This window comes from Aulonocara stuartgranti (genome assembly GCF_965226115.1).
Source record: "Aulonocara stuartgranti genome assembly, chromosome: 7".
Taxonomy (NCBI): domain Eukaryota; kingdom Metazoa; phylum Chordata; class Actinopteri; order Cichliformes; family Cichlidae; genus Aulonocara; species Aulonocara stuartgranti.
Window position 1 is genome coordinate 39,406,624 of NC_138945.1, and position 27,080 is coordinate 39,433,703.

At 39.7% G+C, this 27,080-nt stretch overlaps 1 protein-coding gene and 1 long non-coding RNA gene across 3 annotated transcripts; both read left to right on the forward strand.

Moving 5' to 3' along the window:
- Positions 1–3,103: 3,103 nt before the first annotated feature.
- On the forward strand, positions 3,104–5,517 carry LOC309712056. 2 transcript variants are annotated; one of them, XR_014278172.1, is made up of 4 exons: positions 3,104–3,176; positions 4,078–4,247; positions 4,584–5,065; positions 5,183–5,517. It is a non-coding gene; the product is annotated as an uncharacterized lncRNA (long non-coding RNA). The 2 variants fall into 2 exon arrangements; XR_014278173.1 differs by lacking the exon at positions 3,104–3,176 and having other exon boundaries at positions 3,671–4,247.
- An 8,494-nt stretch (positions 5,518–14,011) lies between these two features.
- Positions 14,012–26,598, forward strand: wdr36 (WD repeat domain 36). The gene is made up of 22 exons (XM_082542436.1): positions 14,012–14,352; positions 15,153–15,180; positions 15,273–15,373; positions 15,706–15,823; positions 15,916–16,048; positions 16,478–16,532; positions 16,626–16,758; positions 16,850–17,025; positions 22,246–22,366; positions 22,520–22,585; positions 22,864–22,953; positions 23,035–23,177; positions 23,264–23,381; positions 23,897–24,062; positions 24,164–24,272; positions 24,354–24,433; positions 24,522–24,629; positions 24,752–24,983; positions 25,444–25,563; positions 25,674–25,755; positions 26,115–26,302; positions 26,400–26,598. The coding sequence occupies exons 1-22, from the start codon at positions 14,206–14,208 to the stop codon at positions 26,547–26,549; spliced, it is 2,664 nt and encodes an 887-aa protein (XP_082398562.1). The 5' UTR covers positions 14,012–14,205; the 3' UTR covers positions 26,550–26,598.
- The last annotated feature ends 482 nt before the right edge of the window (positions 26,599–27,080 follow it).

Here is a 27,080-nt window from a genome sequence, read left to right on the forward strand (position 1 = left end):
ATCCAAAAGATTGGAGGAAGAAAATATAATTTCTCAAATCACACAGTTATCTAATAAACGAATTGACACTTTAACTGAAGAGGATAAAATGAACCTTGCTAAATTACAAGATAAATTAGATCGTTTATACACAGACAAAGCAAAAGGCGCTTTTATCAGATCAAGATCTAAATGGCTTGAAGAAGGTGAGCGTAACTCCCATTACTTCTTCAGTTTAGAAAAGAAACACTCAAGTATAAATAATATTAGCAAATTAATGATAAATGGAGTTATAACAGAGGATTACAGATTAATCTCTAAATATTGTAGTCATTTCTATAAGGAACTTTATAGTTCTACATTTTCTCAGGAAGATGCAAATCATCTCTTAGGATCGCTGAATGTTAAATCTATCAGCCAAGAAGAATCTATATTATGTGATCAACCCATCTCATTAGAAGAAGTCAAAGTTGCAATTGGGCTATTGAAAAATAATAAATCTCCAGGTACGGATGGTCTTACTGCTGAATTATATAAAACTTTCTCTGAAGAGTTGTCTCCCTTTCTTCTTGAGGTATTTGCAGAAAGCATAGGAAACCAACAGCTTCCCACTACGATGAATCAAGGTTTGACTACATTGATCCCGAAGCCTAATAAGGACCTATTAATGATTGATAATTGGAGACCGATTAGCTTGCTAAATAATGACTATAAAGTATTTGCTCTAATTATAGCTAACAGACTTAAGATGGTTCTTGACTCTGTTATTGATGAAACACAATCTGGCTTTATGCCCAAAAGACACATAACTAACAATATCAGATTGGTTTTAGATGTTCTGGATTATTCTGACCTCATAGATTGCAATGGTTTCATATTATTTTTAGACTTCTACAAGGCCCTCGATACGGTGGAGCATGAATTTATATTTCAAGCTCTGGATAAGTATGGTTTTGGCTCTTACTTCTCTACAGCGATTAAAACATTATACCATAACAGTAACAGCAGTATTAAATTAACAAACGGTACTTCACCCAGATTTAACATACAAAGAGGGATAAGACAAGGCTGTCCCATTTCTCCATACCTGTTTTTGTTAATTGCCCAACTATTGTCTAACCATATGAAATCAAGCAATGTAAAAGGTATATCGCTAATTGGCAAAGATTTACTCATAACACAGTTAGCGGATGACACTACATTATTCCTAAAAGATGAACATCAAATCTCTATTGCTATTGACTCAATCTCCATATTTTCCAAAGCTTCTGGATTATACTTGAATATTCCTAAATGTGAACTTATGGCGATAAAAGACTGCTCGAAAACAGCTTTGTGTAACATTCCACTTAAACAAGAAGTTCGTTATTTAGGTGTCATAATAACCAAGAACCAGGAAAGTAGAATAACTCAAAATTTTTATCCTATTCTAGAGAAACTCAAACACAGATTTAATCAGTGGCTCTTAAGAGATTTGTCGTTAAAAGGCAGAGTATTAATAACTAAAGCAGAAGGCATCTCTCGTCTTACATACGCTGCATTGGCATTGCACCTTGATAAAAAGCTTATAAAAGAGGTTGATAAGTTAATTTTCAACTTTATCTGGAAAAATAGGACACACTACATTAAAAAAACAGTTCTTATGAACTCCTATGTCAACGGAGGACTTAATGTGATAGATTTTAACACTTTAAATAACACATTCAAAATAAATTGGTTGAAGAATCTAATTACTAATCCTACGTCCATTTGGAATGCTATACCTGTATTCATGTTTTCTAAGTTAGGTGGCACTGAATTTTTCCTTACTTGTAATTTTGATATTGATAAAATCCCTTTAAACATCTCTGCTTTTCATCGTCAAGCTTTTTTAGCTTGGACCCTTATTTACAAGCATAACTTTAGTCCACACAGTTATTATATCTGGAATAATAAGGATGTTTTATTTAAAAGAAAATCTCTCTTCTTAGATAGTTGGTTTAGGAATGACATTGTTTTAGTCAACCAATTATTTGACTCAAATGGTATGCTTTTCTCCTATGAAGAATTTTGTTTACACTTCAATTTAGCTATAAATCGTCATGATTATACCAAAGTATTTGGCTCAATACCATCAGGGGTTTGTATGCTGTTTAAGAATCAACCTAATATCACTTCATTCCACAGGCCGTTGACATCTCCCATACAAACTTTTGTTGGCAAGATTTGCTTTTCTAAGCAATCTAAAAACAACAATAAATCGATTAGAGCTTTATTTCAGAGTACCATAACCACGCTACCATATGTTATTTTTTTCTGGAACCGGCTGTCAGATGGTATTATGTGGAACGAAGTTTGGAAACTCCCTAATCAGTTTTTAATTACCAACAAAATTAAAGATATTTCTTATAAATTAATACACAGAATTTATCCTTCTAAAGATTATCTTCAAAGCAAATTCAAATTAGACATTGATACAAGCTGTAGCTTTTGTAAAACTTCCAAGGAATCTACTACACATCTTTTTTGGTTTTGTAACCTTGTACAAGATTTTTGGCAGAGCTTATGTGTTTTTATTTCAGAAAATATATTTAAAGGATTTGTACTGTTTTGGAAATATGTTTTGTTTGGTCTGCACAAAAATCAAAAACAATTCAATTTTGATAACAGATATATGATTAACTTGTTACTTTTAATGGCTAAATTTCATATTCACAAGTCCAAATATTTAGGAAGACATCCCTCTTTCTATGTATTCTCCTTTGAACTTGTACAGTATCTTAACTCTATTAAGAACTCCACTAACCCAAAAGCTATAAAAACTATTGGTGTTTGTGAAAAAATCAAGATCTTTCAATCACTTTGTTCTTTGGCTTGATTAGTTACTTTCCCCCTAGCATGTTTCTATTGTTGCTTTTGAATGCTGTTCTTGTATTTGTTTATCTATGCATACAATTCTTCTGTAAGTACATCACCATTATTATAATACTGCTTAATTCCATTTTGTATTGTACTGATGTTTAAATAAAGATTTTGGGGAAAAAAAGAAAAAAAAAAAAAAAAAAAAAAAAACCCCGAGAAGGGTCTGGCTGCAGCCACTGTGGAGCTCCATAGTAACCGGATACACGTGACCTCCACACTAACCGGAAACACGTGACCTCCACACTAGCCGTAAACACACATGGATACCATGGAAGTCTTGCAAGTTGATCACAAAGGTTGGTTAAGTCTTTCTTAAATAAATTTGCCGTTAGTGATTTTATAATTCTAGGAATCGTCTAGTTTTCTTACAATGATCATGTTGCCACTTATTTAGCGTTACAATTTATTTTAATGTTTTTTCATCGTGCTCCATGGCAGAGAAACACACAAATATGCTTTTTCCTGGGCCTGGTTTAAGTAAGAGAGCTGGATTAATGGCTTCTGTGGGCGAGAAGAAGCAAAAACCACATTTTGCATTAGAGTATGATTTATTGTTGGCGTCAGAGATGCAAAATAACGAATACTTCAATACTGTACTTAAGTAGAATTTTCTGGTATCTTTACTGCTGTACTTTTTTGTGCCTACTGTATACTTCTTTATACTTCTACTTCTCACATTTTAGCACGCGTATCTGTACTTTGTAATCCATACATTTGTAAATCAGCCCCCCGCGCGCATGCTTTGGACGCAAGATTACTTCAAAATTTTGTACATAAATTATATTTTAGACCCTGTACTTCTTACTTCGACTTGACTAAAAAGTCGAGTCAGTGCTTTCTAAACAGAGGTATCTAAACTGTAGTAAGGAACGTGTGTACTTGTGACACCTTTGGTTAGCGTCAACACTGTAAATTTCGTCACAAACAGATTTATATATTTATCAATACTTCTATTCGTTATTCTTTTCTGTACAGCTTTTTTTATTGCCCAGATTTTAGTTAGCCCCTGTTCAATTGACTGTTATATGTCAATAGAAACATGTCTCACAAATTAAAGTGTCTTGTAAAATATTTGTGGGGTTTTTTTCAAGAATTTTCTTCCCAAATCTATTACATGCCAACTGTAAATTGTTATTTCTGCTAAAACCTTAACTTAAATGTGTATATGGTGTTTATCTGTTTCTCTCTCTGTTTTAGATGCACTTATCAATCTGGAATTCGGGCTTAAAGCCAGAATTGCAGGAATGCAACACGTGTTGCAGAGGACTCTTTCACTGCCCTCTGTGCCCCACTTTCAGCCCAACTGTCAGGGCAAAGATTGAGGAGCATCTAAGTGTGCATATAAAAAAATGCTTTGCCTTTCAAAGGTATGTTTGTATTAAATATACGTTATAGTTATAAATATGCACTTTTTTAAGCACTTCTGCAGTATCTTTGTTGACTTAAAAGTTGCTGTTGATATTGTACAGTTCAGTGCATTCATCTGCAACAAAAATAGTGTTTTTATAAAATATATTTTTATTTACTTTTCACAATTTTTCTTGACATAAGTTTTGTGATCCATACCATTTTGCTTTCATTATTGAGGTTGGCTTGGATGTTTTTGTTAACATGTACAATCTGATTGTTAGACAGATTGATTGCATTCTATACAACTACATTTAAATTACATCTGTTTGTTTGTTTGTTTTTTTCTCTTACAGATAAAATGATATGCCGGTGCAGGCTGCCTTGTAGGACAACAGGACACTTTCACTGCCCTGTCTGTAAGATTACAATCATACGGCGTGGGGATATGGCAAGGCATTTATTGTCTTGTCAGCATTCTTCAATACCAAGTCAGCCACCATTATCAGGACTGCTCCCCGCTGAACTCTCCGAGGAGACCCGTATTCCTCCGGCGGTACTCTTCGAGGAGCCCCGTTTCCCCCCCAAGGTTTTGTCTTCGGTATCTGAACCATTTTCTGAGTCTTTGTTAGAACATTCATTGGCTCTACCCTCTGTGTTCAATAAAACTGCAGCTGATGGAAAGTCCTTGAAAATGACATGCCCTCACTGTGGCCTTACTCTTCATAGCTCTGGCAAGCTATTTGCACACTGGAGAGAGGAAGCCAAAGCTGTGCTTGAAGGACAACACGTGCCCATTTTCAGACTGAAAAAGCACAAGTTCCAGGAAGTCAGTCAAGTCAGTATTCACTTTAAACAGTAGTGTAATTACATGGTTAGTGAAATTTGAATAACTGTTAAAAAACTGTTCTGCAACAGAGAAATAACTGTTTTCATCCCCATTTGCCTGACACAGGAGCCAGCAGTTGTTGAAGATCTGCGTCCTGCTGTGCAGTGGGTTGTCCAAAATAAGGCACTTTTCTGTGGACATGTAACAATGCCCAAATATCTGTCCTTAAATCAAGGGGACCAGCAGAGGGTCTTAATAGACATGTCAGAGGAAGAAGACACTGGAGCAAGGGACTTGTTCCTCTTTGTTTTTCAGTTTGCAGAGGACATGGAGCTCTTTTTGAAAGCATGTGCTGATGAGCAGGGGCTAAGGGTCAGTGCTATGTTTGACATGTAATGGACAAATGAAGGCACTGGCTGTGTTTGTTTGTTTGTTTAATATGTTGTTGTTGTTGTTTTTTTGTTTTGTTTTTTGCGTAGTACAAAATTCCAATTAAACTTATTTCAAAATGCTGTTCACTTTATTCTGTGTCCATACTTATAATAAAGGATTACAGTGTAACAGCATTAAATGTAAATGTAACAGCATTTTTTTTTAACTTGTAATTTCAAAATAAAAAGCTTATTGTTGATATTAACAGTAAAGAATTGCAATCAATAATATTTTTATACATTTTAAACATTAACACTCTGGGCTCTATCCTGGCCATCTGTGGACACTTCACTTATTCTTTTTTTTGACTACTGCACTGCAGTGGACCAAAAGAATGACACAGGTTTGATCTTAAGGATCTAATAGTTGTGTGTGTTGTGCATGACATTGCCACACAAATATGTATTTGCAAGATAGAGTAGAATAAATTATGACGCATGAAATATTACATAGGCTGCAGTGAATTTCTGTTGATACAGCCTATTGAGCTTTGAGTTTCCCAGTCAAACTTAGCTTTGAAGCACATGCTAAAAACACTTTTACTCTTGTACATTTCATAACAAGACACCATAGCCAAAATATTAACAAAATATATATTATTAAAAAATTCAAAGCTGCAGCACATACAGCAACAAACACCGTTAGTAAATGTGTCCTGGAGTTTATGCAGGTGCAGAAAGTGCTGCTGCTGTAAGTAAGCCTAACAGCTTCCAGATCAATTATTTTTCTGGAAAGATGGTAGGAAGGGCATCACTGCTCATTTCTACAATCTCCCAGATCTTGGAATACAATCCCTTTGTACCATGAAACCACTTCGCAGTACTAGGAGTCCACTAAAACCTATAAAGAGAGTGATCCCGGAAGAAATGGGGCACACACTAGTGACCTCAACAATTGCAAGACAGCCTTTTCCCCGATGCTCAGATACAATTTTGATTTTGATGAAAAGGACTGGTGCTATTTTAAAGAGTCACGTCGGCAAAAGTAGATAAATGTTTTAAGAAATATACATTTTATAGCATTTTGTGAACATACACAAAAAGTGGCCATTTTTGGCAACAAACAAGCTGAGAGAGAGTTTTATATTTTTTGCTCTCCTTGAACAAAAATAATAGTGCATAATAATCAATGTTGATGTTAATCAATTAGATGTCCCAGACACTACTATTAATAATACAGCAGCCCCTCGTTTATCGCTGGTGTTACGTTCTAAAAATAACCCGCGGTAGGTGAAATCCATGAAGTAGCCAACTTTATTTTTTACAATTATTATAGATGTTAAGACTGTAAAACCCCTCACTACTTGCTTTATACACTTTTCTCAGACAGGCATGAACATTTTCACACTTTTCTCTTTTGTTTAAACACTCTTAGAGTTCAAACCTTCGTAGAAACATAAGTCCGGATTATGGAATGAAACCTAAAGGTGCATTTGAGGGTGCAAAACGTTTCGTCGGCATTGTTGTGTTTGTTTGGGAGAAAACTTACAAACATACAGTACAGCACTTCAGAGTTACATTGCTAGCGATCGAAGATTTATGTAAATTCGACAAGCTAAACGCATTCTGTACTGTACAGCAGGAGTCCCCAAGCTTTTTGCACCACAGACCACTTTAATGTCAGACAATATTTTCAGGGAACGACCTTTAAGGTGTCGCGGATAAATACAACAAAAGAATTAAAAAAAAAGAAACTGTGGTATTTTGTAAATATAATAATAAACGTGACTTGAGCTGTGCGCCAGCAACAATGACAGTGACATTCTCCTCTCTGCTTCTTAACGCTCTCTGGTCGCTATGGTAACGCGTAAATAGTTCTTTCAAAATAAGACACACAACTACAACCATACATTTCACACCGGAGGATCAACTCTCGCGGAACGGTACCAAAAGACTCACGGACCGGGAGCGGTCCGTGGGCCTATTAGGGACCGCTCCTGTACAGGAGACACTGGACTAGATTGATTGACAATGGTCTACAGCAATCAGAACGCACAACGCGATGTACTGTAAAAAAGTTAATAAATCAGCGAAACAGCAAGTGTCACTTTTGGCCACGAACAATTTAGGGGATGGTGAATTTTTTTGAACAAACCCAGAGTGTTAAAAAAAAAACCCCACTTAAAACCATTTAAATATTTAAAAGTATAGAAAATATTCTGGCAGTTCATATCTAAGGCTGTCCTCTAATTATAAAAGTTTTCTTCATACACAGAAAATCTTCTCTTTCTTTCTGTTTTCTACGGAAGCGTAGAGCTGCCACCCAGGCAAAAGAAAAATACAAGTGTATCACGTTATAACGTGAAAGGTTTATTGTTCTAACAAGATACTTTTCCTGTTTGTACAATATACTATCATGTTTGTACAATATACTTTTCACGTTTGAACAACATAATATCACGTTATTACAATATACATAATTATCACGTTCGTACAATATAGGATCACGTTCGTACAATATAGGATCACGTTCGTACAATATAGGATCACGTTCGTACAATATAGGATCACGTTCGTACAATATAAATATTATATTGTACGAACGTGATAATTATGTATATTGTAATAACGTGATATTATGTTGTTCAAACGTGAAAAGTATATTGTACAAACATGATAGTATATTGTACAAACAGGAAAAGTATCTTGTTAGAACAATAAACCTTTCACGTTATAACGTGATACACTTGTATTTTTCTTTTGCCTGGGTGGCAGCTCTACGCTTCCGTAGTTTTCTTACTGGGGACCAATTTGCAAAAAAAGAAAAGAAAAAAATCTATTATATAAAATTACTGTTTTATTCTTTATTCTTCTGAAAGCTGTGAGTATGTTTAAAGTAACGAGTACTTTGGAGTATTTTGAAGAACAGAAATATTTAAATTTAAAATAAATACATTAAAATACCTCTGGATGTTTTTCTCTCGTGTTATTTGTGGTGTTTAGAGGTAAAGAGAATCTGAGACAGACGCTCACTTTCACCAGTAAGATATGCTTTAGTCTCCATGAGTCCGGTTATTGATTATCTGCAGCTGGACACATCAAATCAGACATAAAGGGAGTCCTCCTGCTCTGTGTGACACTGATGGGATAATCTGTGAGGGTTTTTCTCCTGTCTGTAACGTCTGTCCTCCTCTGGGCCAGAAACCAGCGTTGGCCCTCCATGCTGAAGAAGGTTTCTATCAAAGTCTCCTCATGTCATGGTCCTGGGCCATGGTGGCCCAGTATTCTTAGTTTTCATGTATTTGTGTATTGTCCCTTATTTAGGCCATGCTTCCTGGGTTGCTCTGTTACGTTGTTCCTTATGTGTTTTTCCCCTTGTGACTCTTACCCCCTGTGTGCCCCTCTGTGTATCTGTGAGCCCTCGTCTCTCCTTGTGTTTTATTCCATGTTTTCCCCAGCCCGTTATGTCTGTGTTCTCACCGTGCTCTCTCTCCTCCTGTCTGAACCTCTGTGTACTTCCTGTTTTACTTTGACAGTCTCCCGTCAGTGTTGTGTTCACCCCTGCCCTGTCTCGTTACGATTATCTGTGTCAGCTGTGTTCCCCATGTGCTCCCACTTCCCTCGTTTACCCTCTGTGCATTTATGTCCACATCTCCCTCAGTTCAGTGTTGCGTTCTCCCTCATGACTGTGTGCGCCTCTGTGTGTTTCCTCGTAAGTCAGTTCCTTAGTACTTCCCAGTTTAGTTTCATGTTATTTTGTATTGCTGTTATCTTTTGTCAGCAATAAAGCTGTATTTTGAGTTCAGTCCTGTTTTCCCGTGAGTTTGCGTTTGGGTCCTATTTCCTGCCTGCCACACAGCCTGATCATGACACCTTAAGCTGTAAAAAGACATTCTTGTTTAATTTTATTCATTTGTAAAAACATAAAATTGTTCCAGTTTATTATAAAAACCTTAATCAGAACTGAAAAATGTGAAACACTCAGATGTTGTTCATATCTGTTTCTTGATCATCATGAATCATTTTAAAGCCTCTGAAGAAGAAACAGAAGCTTTTCTAATGAAATGGAGAAATAACTGGTCAGTGTTACAGAGTTCAGTCAGTTTAAATAAGCTGCTAAGCCTCTAACATAGAATTATTTCTCTGTCTGCTCACAGTCTCCTTCTTACATCATTAGACAATAATGATGTCATCATGTATTAAACTGTTTACCAGCTCCTGGTATTTATCAAACCTGTATCTCAAAGCTGCTCTGCTCCCTTCACCCACTCTGCTCCTCATCTCCTCCAGTGTCTCGACCTTGTCTTTCTCCGTTCTGATTTATTCTTCTCAAACTTCTTCACATGTTTTATTGTCTTCTGAACTTGTAGGGTGAACTGGCTGTCTTACACACGAGCATCTGCAGAAGACTTGTTGATACAAATTGTGCATTTTCCACTTTTGATTTTCTCACAGTCCCTAGGTTTCTTTGCCTTTTTGCATGGCTTGTGACAGTCCTCCTCACGCTTAGTGCACCAGGTAACTCCATAACGTTAACTCAAATCTGCATACTCAAATATTTTTGTATCTTTGTAGAACTTAGCTTCAGGTCCTGTAGGTTGATTGTTCCCCATGTTCCTTCAGAGCTTCTTGATCCTGTTTGATTTCTGCCTGTGTCCCTCAAGCCAGGTTGATTCTGTCTTTTAGGGTTCGGGTGCTGGCAGTGCACTAAGAAATTTGGAGATCAGTCTATAGTTAACCAAGACAACTGGATCAAGTATTACAGCCAACTTTAATACTAAATTTGATAAATTTATCTGCATTAGCAGGGTTTTAAGCATTAAGTCTTGTTTAATCAGTGTTGTAACTTATGAATGGGACCTGTGCTGGCTCATGTGTTCAAACTGTTATCTATTTAAATAGCTATAACCTGTTACTCTAACGTAAATAACAAAGTCATAATAAAAGTCATCAGTTATACTTTCATGTGCCAGCAGGTTCTTATCAGTCAGTCTGAATTGCTCAACATAATATTATTATTGTAATTTTGACCTCCAGATCAGAGGTCAAATGTGACTTTTATTTTCTTCATGTCAATGACACACACCACACGTGTAAAAATCATAGTTCCCAGGTTAAAAGTCTTTTGTCTGTTTTCTACCAATTAATTAATTAAGACCACATCTGGATCCCCTTCAGTTCGCTTATCAGCCTCGTCTCGGAACTGAGGACGCCATCATCTACCTGCTCAATCGTGTCTACACCCATCTGGACCAGCCGGCGAGCACAGTGAGGGTCATGTTTTTTGAATTTTCCAGTGCTTTCAACACCATCAGGCCGACCCTCCTGGGTGATAAGTTAGCAGCGATGCAGGTGGATGCTTCTCTGGTGTCCTGGATTGTTGATTACCTGACAGGAAGACCACAATATGTACGTCTCCCACAGTGTGTGTCTGACAAGGTGATTAGCAACACAGGGGCACCACAGGGGACTGTCCTCTCCCCCTTCCTCTTCACCCTCTACACCACAGACTTCAGCCACTGCACAGAGACCTGCCATCTTCAGAAGTTTTCTGATGACTCTGCGGTGGTTGGATGCATCAGCAGGGATGATGAGACAGAGTACCGGGCTGTGGTCGACTCCTTTGTCACGTGGTGTGAGCAGAATCATCTGCAGCTCAACGTGGCAAAGACCAAGGAACTGATCGTGGACTTCAGGAAGACCAGGAAACACTTGACCCCTGTTTCAATCCAGGGGGTCAGTGTTGACATTGTGGAGGACTATAAATACCTTGGAGTACACATTGACAATAAACTGGACTGGGCTAAAAACACCACAGCACTTTACAGGAAGGGCCAGAGTCGTCTCTATTTTTTGAGGCGACTGAGGTCCTTCAACATCTGCCAGAAAATGCTGAGGATTTTCTATGAGTCTGTTGTGGCCAGTGCGATCCTCTATGCTGTTGCATGCTGGGGGAGCAGGCTGAGGGTCGCAGATGCCAACAGACTTAATAAACTGATCCGTAAGGCCAGCAATGTTGTGGGGATGGAGCTGGACTCCCTCAAGGTGGTGTCGGAGAGGCGGATGCTGTCCAAGATAAAGACAATGTTGGATAACACCTCCCACCCACTCCATGACATGTTGGTCAGTCACAGGAGCTCATTCAGTGAGAGACTGAGATTACCGAAAAGCACCACTGAACGACACAGGAAATCATTCCTGCCTGTGGCCATCTCCCTGTACAACGCATCCACTTAACACACTGTTTGCTGCTACAACTACACATGTTTCTTTTCCAAATATTTATTTATAAGTGACTTATGTATGTATGTATGTATATATACAGTGGGGCAAAAAAGTATTTAGTCAGCCACCGATTGTGCAAGTTCCCCCACCTAAAATGATGACAGAGGTCAGTAATTTGCACCAGAGGTACACTTCAACTGTGAGAGACGGAATGTGAAAAAAAAATCCATGAATCCACATGGTAGGATTTGTAAAGAATTTATTCGTAAATCAGGGTGGAAAATAAGTATTTGGTCAATAACAAAAATACAACTCAATACTTTGTAACATAACCTTTGTTGGCAATAACAGAGGTCAAACGTTTACTATAGGTCTTTACCAGGTTTGCACACACAGTAGCTGGTATTTTGGCCCATTCCTCCATGCAGATCTTCTCGAGAGCAGTGATGTTTTGGGGCTGTCGCCGAGCAACACGGACTTTCAACTCCCGCCACAGATTTTCTATGGGGTTGAGGTCTGGAGACTGGCTAGGCCACTCCAGGACTTTCAAATGCTTCTTACGGAGCCACTCCTTTGTTGCCCGGGCGGTGTGTTTTGGATCATTGTCATGTTGGAAGACCCAGCCTCGTTTCATCTTCAAAGTTCTCACTGATGGAAGGAGGTTTTGGCTCAAAATCTCACGATACATGGCCCCATTCATTCTGTCCTTAACACGGATCAGTCGTCCTGTCCCCTTGGCAGAAAAACAGCCCCATAGCATGATGTTTCCACCCCCATGCTTCACAGTAGGTATGGTGTTCTTGGGATGCAACTCAGTATTCTTCTTCCTCCAAACACGACGAGTTGAGTTTATACCAAAAAGTTCTACTTTGGTTTCATCTGACCACATGACATTCTCCCAATCCTCTGCTGTATCATCCATGTGCTCTCTGGCAAACTTCAGACGGGCCTGGACATGCACTGGCTTCAGCAGCGGAACACGTCTGGCACTGCGGGATTTGATTCCCTGCCGTTGTAGTGTGTTACTGATGGTGACCTTTGTTACTTTGGTCCCAGCTCTCTGCAGGTCATTCACCAGGTCCCCCCGTGTGGTTCTGGGATCTTTGCTCACCGTTCTCATGATCATTTTGACCCCACGGGATGAGATCTTGCGTGGAGCCCCAGATCGAGGGACATTATCAGTGGTCTTGTATGTCTTCCATTTTCTGATGATTGCTCCCACAGTTGATTTTTTCACACCAAGCTGCTTGCCTATTGTAGATTCACTCTTCCCAGTCTGGTGCAGGTCTACAATACTTTTCCTGGTGTCCTTCGAAAGCTCTTTGGTCTTGGCCATGGCGGAGTTTGGAGTCTGACTGTTTGAGGCTGTGGACAGGTGTCTTTTATACAGATGATGAGTTCAAACAGGTGCCATTCATACAGGTAACGAGTGGGGGACAGAAAAGCTTCTTACAGAAGACGTTACAGGTCTGTGAGAGCCAGAGATTTTCCTTGTTTGAGGTGACCAAATACTTATTTTCCACCCTAATTTACGTATAAATTCTTTACAAATCCTACCATGTGAATTCATGGATTTTTTTTTCACATTCTGTCTCTCACAGTTGAAGTGTACCTCTGGTGCAAATTACTGACCTCTGTCATCATTTTAAGTGGGGGAACTTGCACAATTGGTGGCTGACTAAATACTTTTTTGCCCCACTGTATGTATATATTGTACTATTCTTAGTTAGCGTATTGTCTGTCTTGTCTTAGCAAGCAATTTCCTAATGTTGTAAACCTCAACATCTGGCAATAAACCCATTCTGATTCTGATTAATGTTGGTTTAAAATGGAGCACTGTAACAAAAAATAATTTCCCCCAGGGATCAATAAAGTATTCTGATTCTGATTCTGATAATGATTAAGTTGATGCATTTGGTTTATGTTGTCCTGGTAACCTGGATAAGTGACACAAAGTGGAAGGATGAAAGCAAACATGGTTGAAACACTGATGTCACCTCCAAAATGGACCCAGAATAAAACCAGCCTCACAGAGAGAAAAAATATCAATCAGATTATTTCAAAGAATAAATTAAATGTTTTAAATAAATGCTACATTTTAATATGAACTGACTTCACTCAGGAGAAACGAGTATACATCTAGATTAGATATAACTCAAAAATGAAACCAATTCAGTTTCTAATGCGCCTCAGCTCTAATGTAAGATCATCACATTATGCAGAGAACTCTTTTCTGTATTGTTTAAATCTGAAGCTCCTTCACAGTTTGAGCTCCTTCGGCAGAAAACCAGGAAAACCAGGCAGAATATTGCAAAGTTTTATTTCTCATCCTGTTCCGACTCACGGTTCTGTCCTGTTTCCGTCCAGCAGGTGGCGGCACTGAGCCGAAGCGGAACCTTGCTGAGCGGGCGGAATGTGTTTCCTGCCGGACTTGATTCCTCGTGGCTCCTTCGTGTGTGTTTTCTCTGCGGCTCCTCGCGGTCCCTGCTGTTTACCTGTGTCTCCCTGTCTGTTCGGTGCTCTCTTAGGTGTGCTGTTCTCCGGTGAGCGGACATGCCGGCCGGCGGCAGCTCTTTGTTCTCCGGTTTCCGGGTCCTGGGACTTTATTCCAACCACGTGCCGCACGCGCTCCGGTACCACTTGAAGCACCGGGAGTCCTATGTGGTGACGGCGGTCGGCCGGAGCTTCCACACGTTCAACGTAAGAACAGCCGCACGTGCTCACACACAGTCTCACACTCAGTGTAAACCTGACTAAGACCGCCTGCAGGACGGGGAAAGGCCGAGACTTTATAACCGCTTATAAACACACACGGGGTTACGGTGGCTTTACTTTAGGTTATGACGTTATGTCCACTAACCGCCCACTTTATTAGGCGCACTTTGCTGGTACCGGGATGGGCCTCCTGCTTTAAAATATTTTGGTTCATGTTGACATGATGTCATCACTCAGCTGCTGCAGATGTGTCATCTGCATCCATGATACAGATGTCTCAGCACGTCCCAAAGGTGCTCTATTGGATTAAGATCCGGTGACTCTGGAGCTTACTAGAGTGCCGTGAATGCACTGGCATGTTCAAGAAACCAGCTTGGTATTAAATGAGCTTCATAACCATGTTCATCAGAAGATGTTGATCCTCATCTGAGCGTCTGAGCTCCCTCTGTTTATACTCATTACTGATCTATGCTCTGATTAGTGGATTGCTGGTAGGTTTTTTAAAGTGCACCTGCAGCCTGAACACATTTTAAGACCCAGGTTTAATCAGGGTGGTTTGTAAAGAGTTATCCTTCAGTGATATGATAATCTTGTTATGACTGAGACATACAAAGAGGATCAGCGATGAAGGTTTTATTGATACCATCAGGAGTATTGTTTTATTTGCGGATTTCTGATCAGTTTCCTGTGTGGAGTCCATCCTGAGCGCCTGTTACTCTGAAAATAACCTGAATGCTGTGGCTGATATCTGTTGATTATTGATGATCTGTATTGGTCTCCTGCAGGTGAACAGGTTGGGGATCGTTGCTGTCAGTGAGTACTTAGATTTTTATTTTATTTTATTTCTCTCTGATTGGCTGCTCTGTTGTGATGTACTGTAATCAAATTGTGATGTTGTTGTCCAGGTAACAGCCTACCAGATGAAATCACCTGTTTGGCAGCCGACAGGATGTTGGTGTTCGCCGCCACCAGACGGCTCATCAGCGCCTTTGCCAGGAACAAAGAGGTACCAAAACTGTAACCAAACATTATCATCTTTTTTTTTCTTAATTTTAAATTCTGACTTTTACTTTTTTTTTTTTTAGTTAAACAAATTATTTAATTTTCAAACATAAAAACAATAAAATATTTATAATGTTTGGTGCTTTTGCTTTTCTGAAATTCAAATTAGAAAACAAAATATTAAATGTTATTTAAATAACTAATTAAAAAATCTGTTTTATTTCTATTTGAATAATTTTTTTCTTTATGGTCAGATAAATTAAAATTAAATAATAAAATTAAATAATAAAAACGAGCAGAAAATAAAAATGAACCAGTAGTTTGCTCTCCGTACAGGTGGTGATGCATTACAACGGTCATGAACAGGAAGTGCGCCTGCTGCTGCCTCTGGGTGATCAGCTGATCTCTGCTGACAGCGGCGGTGATGTCATCGTGTGGGATGTCCAGAGTGGGGGTGAGTCTGAAGTGGTGTGGCTTGCCCTGCACTCACCTGCTGTAGCATACATGTGCTCTTACCCATCATGCCTCACTCTCTCTGCCTCTCAGAGGTGTACCTGCGGCTGCACTTTGACCCATCAACCTTTGACGTATCGGCCATGATGCACCCGAGCACCTACCTGAACAAGGTGCTCCTGGGGAGCTCCCAGGGTGCACTGCAGCTCTGGAACATCAAGACCAGGTGAGGGTGTAGCGCTCGACTCTGAACACTGACAGAAACACACATTCAGAAATCCCCCGAGAGTCTGTCTGATTTTAGGTTTCCTTCCATGTCTCTGTGATGGTCACTGTGTAAAACGTGCATACAAACACCAATGACACAACAATGACACAACTACCATCAGCATGTTCAAAGGAGCCTCGACTGTCTCAGCTTGTGGGCCTTAGTCTCTTACAAAAGTATCTTCTGCTGCAGCATGCTGTCAAAAATAAATTATTTTAAAATCGTAAAAGTTTTTTATTCTTTTATAAAAAGTGACACACGTACATGTGTTTTAAATAAATATTTAAATTGTTGATGTTAATACTGTAAGCTACATGTGTATCCATATTCCTGCGTCAGTGTTAATGTTAAAGTGATGAGGTGTTAATAAAGTTGTTTGATCCTCAGTAAGCTGCTCTTCACGTTTGCTGGCTGGTCAGCAGGAGTCACAGTTCTGCAGCAGGTCAGGAACTTCACAGACTTTTATTGTTGGAAGTAAATACACACCTGATTCTTTTATTTTGAAAGATTTGTAAATGAACACTTAACTTTCCAGAGTCCTGCGGTGGATGTGGTTGGTGTTGGCACCGCAACAGGTCGCATCATTATTCACAACATCCGACTGGACGAGACATTGATGAGCTTCACACAGGACTGGGGACCAATCACATCGCTCTCTTTCAGAACAGGTACACGTGATGATGTCATGCCCGTGGCGCTCGCTGCCATTGGCTCCGTCTCTCTTCACGTATTCACCGTATCTTTACCTCTGTCTGTCAGACGGCCCTCCCATTGTGGCGTCCGGCAGTCCTCAGGGCCACATTGCATTCTGGGATTTAGAACGTCACCAGCTCGTCACTCAGCACAGACACGCCCACAGAACGTCCATCGCCGGGGCAACGTTCCTGCAAGGAGAGCCGATATTGGTTACCAACGGCGCCGACAACGCCATCAAGGTAAAAAACAAAACAAGCGAGAGAGATTTATGAAAACCCTTTGATAACTTTCTAATGTTTAACTTTATTTTTAAATATTAAAGAAAAATTTTAAAAACACAATCCCACTAACAAACAACAAAAACCACGACAGCAAATAAAATTAAAACAGCTAAAAGTGTAAAAACAAAATAGAATATGAAACTACAAGAATAAACAGGGTTTGTACGGGTGCTTGAAATCCTTGAAAATGCTTGCATTTCAGATGTGGTGCTTAAAAGTGCTTGAAAGTGTAACTGTATTTCATTCACCACAAACAACTATCTGATTGAATAGTTTTCTTATTAGATAGAGAAATAAAATGAGTCGCAAAATGTAAAAGCAAAATTTCCCCGCCTGGGCTGCCTTGCATCTGTTTCAACGTGTGACCCCGCCCCTCCCTCGGTCAGTCGAGGATGAGTGCGCTAACATACCTGCAGGTTGCTGTTTTAATGAGTGTTTGATGGAAAACGACAGTCGCATGATAGGTGAGTTCTAGTAAATAATTTTCCAGTATGCGTACGTTACACACGCTATTTTAATGATAATAATAATAATAATAATGGATTGGGTTTATATAGCGCTTTTCTAGGCACCCAAAGCGCTTTACAATACCACTATTCATTCACTCTCACATTCATACACTGGTGGAGGCAAGCTACAGTTGTAGCCACAGCCTGGGGCAGACTGACAGAAGCGAGGCTGCCATATCGCGCCATCGGCCCCTCTGGCCAACACCAGTAGGCAAGTAGGGTAAAGTGTCTTGCCCAAGGACACAACGACCAGGACAGAGAGCACGGGGATCGAACCGGCGACCTTCCGGTTACAGATGCGATTCCCAACCCCCTGAGCCACGGTCGCCCCATTTTTTTAAAATTATGATTATTATTTTGCTATCAAACTCACTGGAGAAATGATTGAAATGAACTGAGTGTGATGCAGTATGGCAGCGCTATTATGGAATATGCTGTGAACTTAGCTAACGTTAGTTAGCAGTGTTAATTTACTCAAGTGAAAGCTTTAAACATTAGCCCGATGCATAACTAGCTAACTTAAGGCTTTCTGATCAACCCTCTGGGGTCGACGGACCCAGAGTCTCCATTTCAACTTGGGTCGAACATGCGGACTTCAAACTATATACCAGTGTTTAAACTGTGTTGATAGGCCACGTAAAACCGATGTGTTTTGAATAAAACAGTGGCGTTTACTCTGGGAGGAAACGGTATAAACGGCGTTTTCTATGGAGAGTGCTAGCAAACACGCTTTGCTCGTGAGTGAAAAAAGAAAAAACACTTCTTCCCTATTGGTGGAAAAATGTACCATGTCGACCAATCAAAAAATGATATGGCAACATGTGGCATCTGGTTGCTTGGGAAGAGGGGGAAGTGAGAGAGCACGAGTGAGCAAAAAAGAGAGAGAGAGTTTTGATACGTGAGAGATTTGTGACGTTTTCCGTGTTTGGAGTCTCAAGTTAGTGTGTTGTCTTGTGTAGTTAGTGTGTAGTTGTTGTTTTGTTTTGTGTGTCAGTTCTACTAGTGAACGTCACAGTTGCTGCCTTAAAGCAACCAAAGGCAGATTGCAGTGTAAACGCTGAGTGACACACCTGCTGTCAGACCTGCAGGTTTGCCCTGTGCTGTTCTCATCTGTGTTATAGTGACACACGCTATTTTTTGGAGTTGCATAAATAATTTGTGTGCCTTCTTATTTGATGCAGAGCACCTGAGTGTTCTGTAAATAGTTATAATGGTTATACGAATAACGTCTGAGCCTTGGCTGCGTTTTTAGGTAAATAGTACCATATGACATTGTTTGCAAAACTTGTGCATATTTTTAAAAAATGTACAATTTCAATTTGCATTACAAGTTATGAAAATGATTCCTTAAACATGCCTGTGGTTTTTACAGTCAAAAATATCACTTTCTACTCGTATTTTAAATTATGTCTGAATTTAGATAAATTGTGCTGACACATTATGTCAAAATGAATAAATAACAGATTGGCAGGATAAACAGTTTTTAAAGGTGAAATATAGAGGCCAAATCAAAAGTAGTCAGAAACGGCCAATAGACCCCAGAGGGTTAAAGGCTAAAAGCAAAGTTGTCACCAAGTACTGTTTATATTTGTGTGTATTGCTGCAGCTTTTTTGAGTATTAACTTGGTGCCTTTGGGTGAAATAATGGTAATATGAGGGACCGATCCATATGGTCACAAAGAATAGCCACTTGTTTCTGTGCTACCAAAGTTCCCCCGGCTTTCATTCAAAATTTGTTTATCGTCAGCACCGACACATTAATCTACTTAAACATTATAAATGTCTGCAAGCTCACACTGAGGCCTGTGGGACACTATCAGCCACTGAGACAGTACACACATTTATGTGTTTTTGTATATGAATATTTCATACTTTAAGGCTGCCTGTTTATTTAAGGGAGATACAAAATACATTGGAATTGTACAAAATAATATCATGGATGATAAATTAAATAGATTTTAAGTAGATACTTGTGCATTCTTAAAGTCTGATATGTTGAATTGAACTATGTTTGTTCAAAGCCTCCCAGTCAGTGCTGTTCTCCATGCCTGTCTGACTGTACATGATGTTATTAGCACAAATTCATCATGATCATGATTCATGATCATTTAGGACTTCAGCATTAATACAGACAGCAATGTAGTTAGCAATAAAACAGTTTTATTGGGAATTAACTTAAAAAAACAAACAAACATCTGTCTCCTATTTTCTGTCACACAGGAAAGAAGCATCAATATCTGATGAGAAGACTTATTTATTTCTTTTTGGGGGGTTTTTCAACAGGAGAAGAACATCTCAAACAAGCTGATTCGTTCACATTTTCACATCTTAATTTTTAAGTGAAATGTGCATTTTGAGTTTATACACTATGTGTATAAGGCGACCGTTTCCTTTTGCAGTATTTTTGTGTGGTGCTTTTTTACTATCTCTTAACAAAAGGTGAACAAAGGTGTTTAAGTTCACCCTGATTTGTTTTAATTTTCACATGGTCTTACTGAGGTGATGCGAGTTGTTTTTTTGTTTTTTGTTTTTTTGGGGGGGTTTTTACGGGGGGTGGGGGGATGTGCTTAAAAAGCTTGAAAAGGGACGTTGAAAGTAGGGCTGCTCGATTATGGCAAAAATGATAATCACGATTATTTTCACTGAAATTGAGATCTCGATTATTTGATGATATTTATTTAACAATAACAATGTATTGAATAATGGCTTTAAAGATTGTCAAAAAATAATATAAAATAGTGTGCAAATACTGATAACAGTGCAAATGTTTGCAATATAAAACATAAATGAAAAATGTAAACATCTATGTTTCGTGAACTTTGCAGTGTTGCTCTGTGGTGCAGCTACGACACTGTAGCAAAGTTTACACACTGTGTGTACTTGATCCACGTCTGACTCCGCGAACCCATAATGTTTCCACACCACTGAAGTTTTTTTACCTCTCTTTTCAACCAGCGGCAGTCACTCTCCTCTCCAAATAACTTCTGCTTAGCTTTCCGAGCTTCCCTCGGGTCCTCTTAATTGTTGTGACACGTGTTCGAAACGCAGAGAGGTGCACTCGATTTGCCACACGGAGCAGCGCGAGAGTAAAGCACGAGGGAGGGGCTAATAATCGGCTCAGTCACTTTTAATGATCGTTGAAAGCCCAGATCGTAATTTAGATTAAAATTCGATTGAGCAGCCCTAGTTGAAAGTGCTTAAAAAGTGCTTGAATTTGATCCTGAAAAAGGCGCATGAACCCTGAATAAAGTGATTCCATTTAAAAACAACAAAAATACAACTTTTAAAATTAACTACATATAACTAAATAATAACTAAATCTAACTAAAATCAGAGACTACGATGAATAACCCTCTGGGGTCCAGGGTATAATTGGCCAATTTTGGCTACTTTTCATTTTCTCTCCATATTTCACCTTTAAAAACTGTTCATCTTGCCTTGTTTGGTATCAGATTGTAGAGTTATTTTTTCATTTTGACATACTGTATTAACACAGTTGATCTAAATTGAGACAAAAAACATAAAATCCGAGTAGAAAAAAGTTATAATTTTTACTGTAAAAGCCACAAACATGTTTAACTTGAAATGCAAATACAAACTGTACATTGCACAAGTTTTGCAAACAACAAAGTTATATAGTACTATTTAACTAAAAATGCAGCCAAGGCCTCAGGTGTTTTTTTTTTTGTTTGTTTGTTTGTTTGTTTGTTTTTAAATAACCATTTAAAACTATTTAAGGAACAATCAGGTGTTTTGCATCAAATAAGAAGGGACACAAATTGTTTACTCCAAAAGATAGTTTCTGTCCACTATAAGACCGAGGAGAACACCACAGGCATAAACCCTGCAGGTCTGACAGCAGGAGGTGGATCAGCCCTCCTGTTTTTTAGCTGGAGACAGAGTTAACAATACATTCTGCCTTTGGTGGCTTTTTTGCACCAACTGTGACATTGAGCAGTATAGCTGACACAAAAAACAAAACAATGACTACACTACACACTAACTACAGCCTCCAAACACGCTAAATGTCACAAATCTCTCACGTATCAAAACTCGCTCTCTCTCTTTCTTTCGCTCTCTCTCTCTCTCGCCGGTGTCGCTCCTAAAACTTCCCCCTCTTCCTAAACAACCAAATGTCACATGTTGCCATAGAATTTTTTTGATTGGTTGACATGGTAAACTTTAACACCAATAGACAGGGAAGGGGTGTTTTTTTCTTTTTTTACTCCCAAGCGGAGAGTGTTTGCTAACGCTGTCCATAGAAAACACTGTTTTTACCGTTTCTTCCCGCTGTAAACACCACTGTTTGAAAAAAACATTGCTTTTATTTTTTATGATAACTCTAGTTTTATGTGGCCTATCAACATGATTTAAAAACTGGTATATAGTTTGAAGTCTGTGCATTCGACACAAGCTGAAACTGAGACTCTGAGTCACTGCATCTTGACCAGAGGGTTAAAACCAGAGATCAATAAACAAAAAAAGAAGTATAAACAAGAACTGCAGTAATAATAAAAACAAAGCAAAAAAAAAAACTCCCAACAAAAGTCAGACATTGAGGAAAATATAAAAAATAACTTATATTATAAAGAAAATAATGAAAAGCAACATTCTCAATTAAATAATTACAACAAAATATAAAACAGTAGAAAACCTTTTCCCCCCTCAGGTGTGGATTTTTGATCAGGAAGGAGGCGGAGCCAGACTGTTGAGGATCCGTCAGGGACACAGCGCCCCGCCCACCACCATTCATCACCATGGCAATGACGGAAAAAACATCCTAAGTGCAGGTAAGATCAGATGATAGTATACATATTTCTTTATTTATTGTGCCATTTTTATTTTTTCTGTGTCCTCCTGTTTTGAACCCGCTGTTTATATTTTCTGATATTTTTTTAACTTCTTTATATTTATGTTTTGTGTTGCTTTTGCCCGCCCTGCAGGTCAGGATGGGACACTGCAGTCTTTCTCCACCGTCCACGAGCGCTTCAACAAGAACCTGGGTCATGGTAAGCTCAGCCCTCCCATCAGACTCTGTTCAAAAAATATGACATTTTAGAGTCGCTTTCTCAGACTCAGTGTGTCTGTCGGCAGCCTCTCGATAACAATAACACAAAAATTATGACACAGAAAACTGAACTCTTACTGTTCGACCTATTTCCTTTATTGGCTAAGAACATCCTCCTGACTTCACCCACTGCAGTTTCATGTTGGACACTAAATGCTGCTGCTTTAATAAAAATCTTCTTTTTTTTAATTGAGTATGGTTTATATTTATTTCTTTTAGGCTCTGTTAACAAAAAAAAGGAAAAGAAGAAGAAGAAAGGACTGACGTATGAGGAACTGCGACTTCCTGCCATCACAGCGTTCTCCTCCTGTGAGCACTATGACAAGCTGTGCAGAAGTCCATACAGAAAACGTTCCATTAAAGCTGACACTGTCCTTTTTCTGTTCACAGCTGTCACTCGTCAGTCAGACTGGGACGGCATCGTCGCATGTCATCGTGATCGCCTAGCAACAACCACATGGAACTACCAGAGGTGCACGATGGGAGCGCACCATCTGCAACCACCAGGCTCACGGAGGGGTGCCATTGCTACGGTAATAGCATCTTTAAACCTGTGTTTCTCTAAGCTCCTCTCCTGGATGGCTCTGAGGGTCACATGACTTCCTGTTTCTGCTCCCAGGCTGTTGACATCACTTCCTGTGGTAACTTTGTTGTAATTGGGTCATCTTGTGGCCGCGTGGACGTCTACAACCTGCAGTCCGGACTGCATCGGGGTTGCTACGGTGACGATGAGAAAGGTGTGTTCACCTTTTTCCTGTGATTGCAGCACTGTCTCATTTTATTAACCCAAAGCCCCCGGTAACTGCAGTTTAATCTGTCATGCTATCGAGCCTTTTATGCAAATATGAACATGTATACACAGAAATCTTAGAATCTCAGCTAAATGCTCATATAAATCATTTCTACAACTACCAAACACAGCGAAAACAAGCGATGATTAAAAGAGCAGTTGCGTATTTGCTAAAAAGTCCACTAAGCACAAACAATGGAGCCCCAAACCAACCCCACTTCATGTAACACTGTAAACAATGGCTTGTTAGCTCTCAGAGACCTCGTCAATAATTGCACAACGCCTGAATAGTGCTGTCATTTTGCACTTTTTGGCTTCAGAAGCATAAATCTTTGCACAGAAGATGTTTATATGTTGATTAATGATTTTCTGGATTAAAATGTGAACTTGGGTGTCATTTTCGAGCAGGAAGCTCAGAAATTCCTGTAGTAACAGGTTAACCCCTGTGTCTTGCTCCTCCAGCTCACAATGGTGTGGTGCGAGGCATCGCCACGGATACCCTGAACCAGCTGACCCTTACCACAGGCTCTGATTGGCTGCTGAAATTCTGGCGCTTCAAATCGAAGAAGCTGGAAGAAGAGATGAAACTAAATGCTGCGCCGGCTAGCATGAAGCTACACAGGGAAAGGTAGCTAGGAGCTAGCATGATGCTAATAAACTGCATGATTAGCTGCAGTGAATGCTAACAATTAGCATTCCCTAACACTGCTCACTCTGTTTCTCTGTTAGTGGGATGCTAGCATTAGCACTGGATGACTTCACTTTGGTGGTTGTCGACATAGAAACCAGAAGAGTCGTTAGGAAATTTGCAGGTCACCACGGCAACATCAACGACATGGTGGGTTGGATGAAGGTGTTAGCATACATACACTACGTCACACAGTATGCTAACAGGAAGCTAAATGTTTTTATTCCTCAGACATTCAGCCCTGATGGCCGATGGCTGGTTACTGTGGCAATGGACTGTACCATCCGTGCCTGGGACCTCCCCTCTGGAAGGTAAGACTGAAAATTTTAATGAGTGACTGGGACAACTAATCAGAGACATTAGCTGATCATCAGATCCATCATTTTCTTCTATCCTCAGTCTAGTCGACTGTTTCCTGGTTGCCACGGCGCCAGTGAGTGTGTCCTTGTCCCCGACAGGTGACTTCCTCGCAACAACTCACGTTGACAGTCTGGGCCTCTACCTCTGGTATGAACTAATCACAATGCAGCCTTTGCTACAGCAACCAATCAGGGGCTTTTTTTCTTATTCACAATTGGTCATATGAAAGTCCATTATCAGCCAGTCACAGTGCAGTTGTCCTCCTTTAGGACCAATAAGAGCCTGTGTGGGCCTGTGGGGCTCCGCCCCCTCCCAGCTGACTACCAACCAGTTGTGGAGACTTTACCGGGCGTCACGGTGGAGGAGACAGAACAGGAGGTGAATTCTGAGGAGGAGGAGGATGTCTATCAGTCAGCTGAACAACTGGGGGCGGAGCTTGTAACTTTGTCTCTGCTGCCAGAGTCTCGGTGGAAGAGTCTGCTGCACCTCGATGAAATCAAGGTGAGGAACTGTCATTTTATTAGGAACACTGTGAGCAGCTGTGGTCCTTGATTTCAAAATCATTTTAGTGGGGAGGACAAAATATAAGAACCAGTGATAGCAGTTAAAACGTGACGTGAAATGATCACTTTTTCACTTGGGTTGTTGCCAAAAATAAAAACAACATCATAATCCTGTGAAAAAGGAACAAACCTGACTGTGATTGATTCCCAGTCCCATCTTTGTATTTATTAAATCAAATATTTATGTTTTGTTTTTTTCATGTTCAGTCTGCTTCTTTTTAAAACCTCCCTGCAGCACATACTGTTGATTCTTCCACATACCAGCTTCACCTGGGAGTGTGATGAGTCAGCTCATGAACAGATTAATTCTTTACATGATCACAAATCAGCTGATGGTCTCTAAGGATTGAGTACTGATCATGTAACAACCTCTCACCTGTGTGATTTGGTGTTTGTAGAAAAGGAATAAACCCGTGGCGGCCCCTGCTGCTCCAGCTGCTGCTCCCTTCTTCCTGCCGACAGTTCCCGGACTCACGCCTCGATTTGCGACGCAAACACAAACCGAGCACGAAACACAGGTAACATATGCCTGGGACCCGCTCACATCGGGACCCGAGTATGTTTTAGTCCAAACTGAGGATGTGCACTTTAATCATGTATAAATAAAGTCGTGTTTCCTGTGTCTCAGTCTAAGGTGCTGAACTGGGGCGTGCTCTCTCAGAGGTCAGAGTTCATCTGCACTCTGGAGTCAGCTCTGACCACGGGATCATGTGAGTTGGGACAGGATTGGCTCACCTTCATGCTTTTATTTTTTAATACTAAAATCTAAAGCTGGTATTTAATCGGAATTTCAAAATAAAAGCTGATTACTGAGCTGACAGAAAAACAAAATTAACGATAAAGAAAGAAAACAGCTTAATTTTTTTTATACCTGAGGAGAGTCTGAAATGACAGCAACTGAATCAATTATCCAGTGATTGATTAAGACGTTTTTGTGGTCTTTAGTCCATATCTGATATTGTCCGTAACATCATACTTTTGTATTTTATCAGAGTATAAATAGATGGTTTTCATCAAAGTTTGAAACACAAACCTGAGTTCTGATCAGAGATCAATACTCTCTCTGCAGTTGATCAGCCGCTGCGTCTCCTGAAGGATTGTGGGCCAGCAGCGCTCTCTGTTGAGCTCAACTCTCTGGCTCCAGAGGGGGGTGGAGCCAGAGAGCTCCTGCTAGTGTTCATTCAGATGATTGACAGCATGTTGGCCAGTGGGCGGGACTTTGACCTAGCCCACGCTTACCTGGCGCTCTTCCTAAAGGTTAGCCAATCAGAACACACTCGTCAACTGTGCCATCTTTTATTGTGGAAGTCTCTTCACGATTTCCTGCTAACTTTTTTTGTTTTGTTTTTTTTAGCTCCATCTTCGCTCTTTATCACAGGACGCCACCGCCATGGAAGCTTTGAACCACCTCTTGTCCCGGTTGGAGAAAGGTTGGGCGGAGCTACAAGCATCATTTGACCAATCGTTATGTCTGCTTTCATACGCAAAGAGCGCCCTGCTGTGACACACATACATACACTTTTTGTATTCTAATAAATTTGTTTTGGATTCTTCTTCTGTGTTTTTATTTCAACCATTCAATGAATCTTCTTAATGAAAGATTTCAGTGCTGATGTGCTTTTCTTCATCACTTTCCTAATGCATGATCTCAATGGCAACATCTCAATCTAAAGGAGAATAAATGAGAGGTTTGGTGTTTGAACTACACAGTGGATGTCTGCCTTATAAAAACTACAATATCCAGAAATTGGACTACAAAATGCATACTTTACTTCACTCAAATGTTTTTACTGAGATGTTTGAGCAGTTTTTATAAGCGTGACATTCAGAGTTCAGTTGTGGGTTCATCAGCCTTTCAGGAAATAAAAAACACCATTAATGAACATCTTTGTGATCTGAGTCTGTCTCATGAACATTTCTGTGGATTATGGGATGGTATCATCTCCTATTGCAAATAGTATGTAATAATAGAATAAAATAAAAATGGTAAATGGCCTGTATTTGTATAGCGCTTTACTTAGTCCCTAAGGACCCC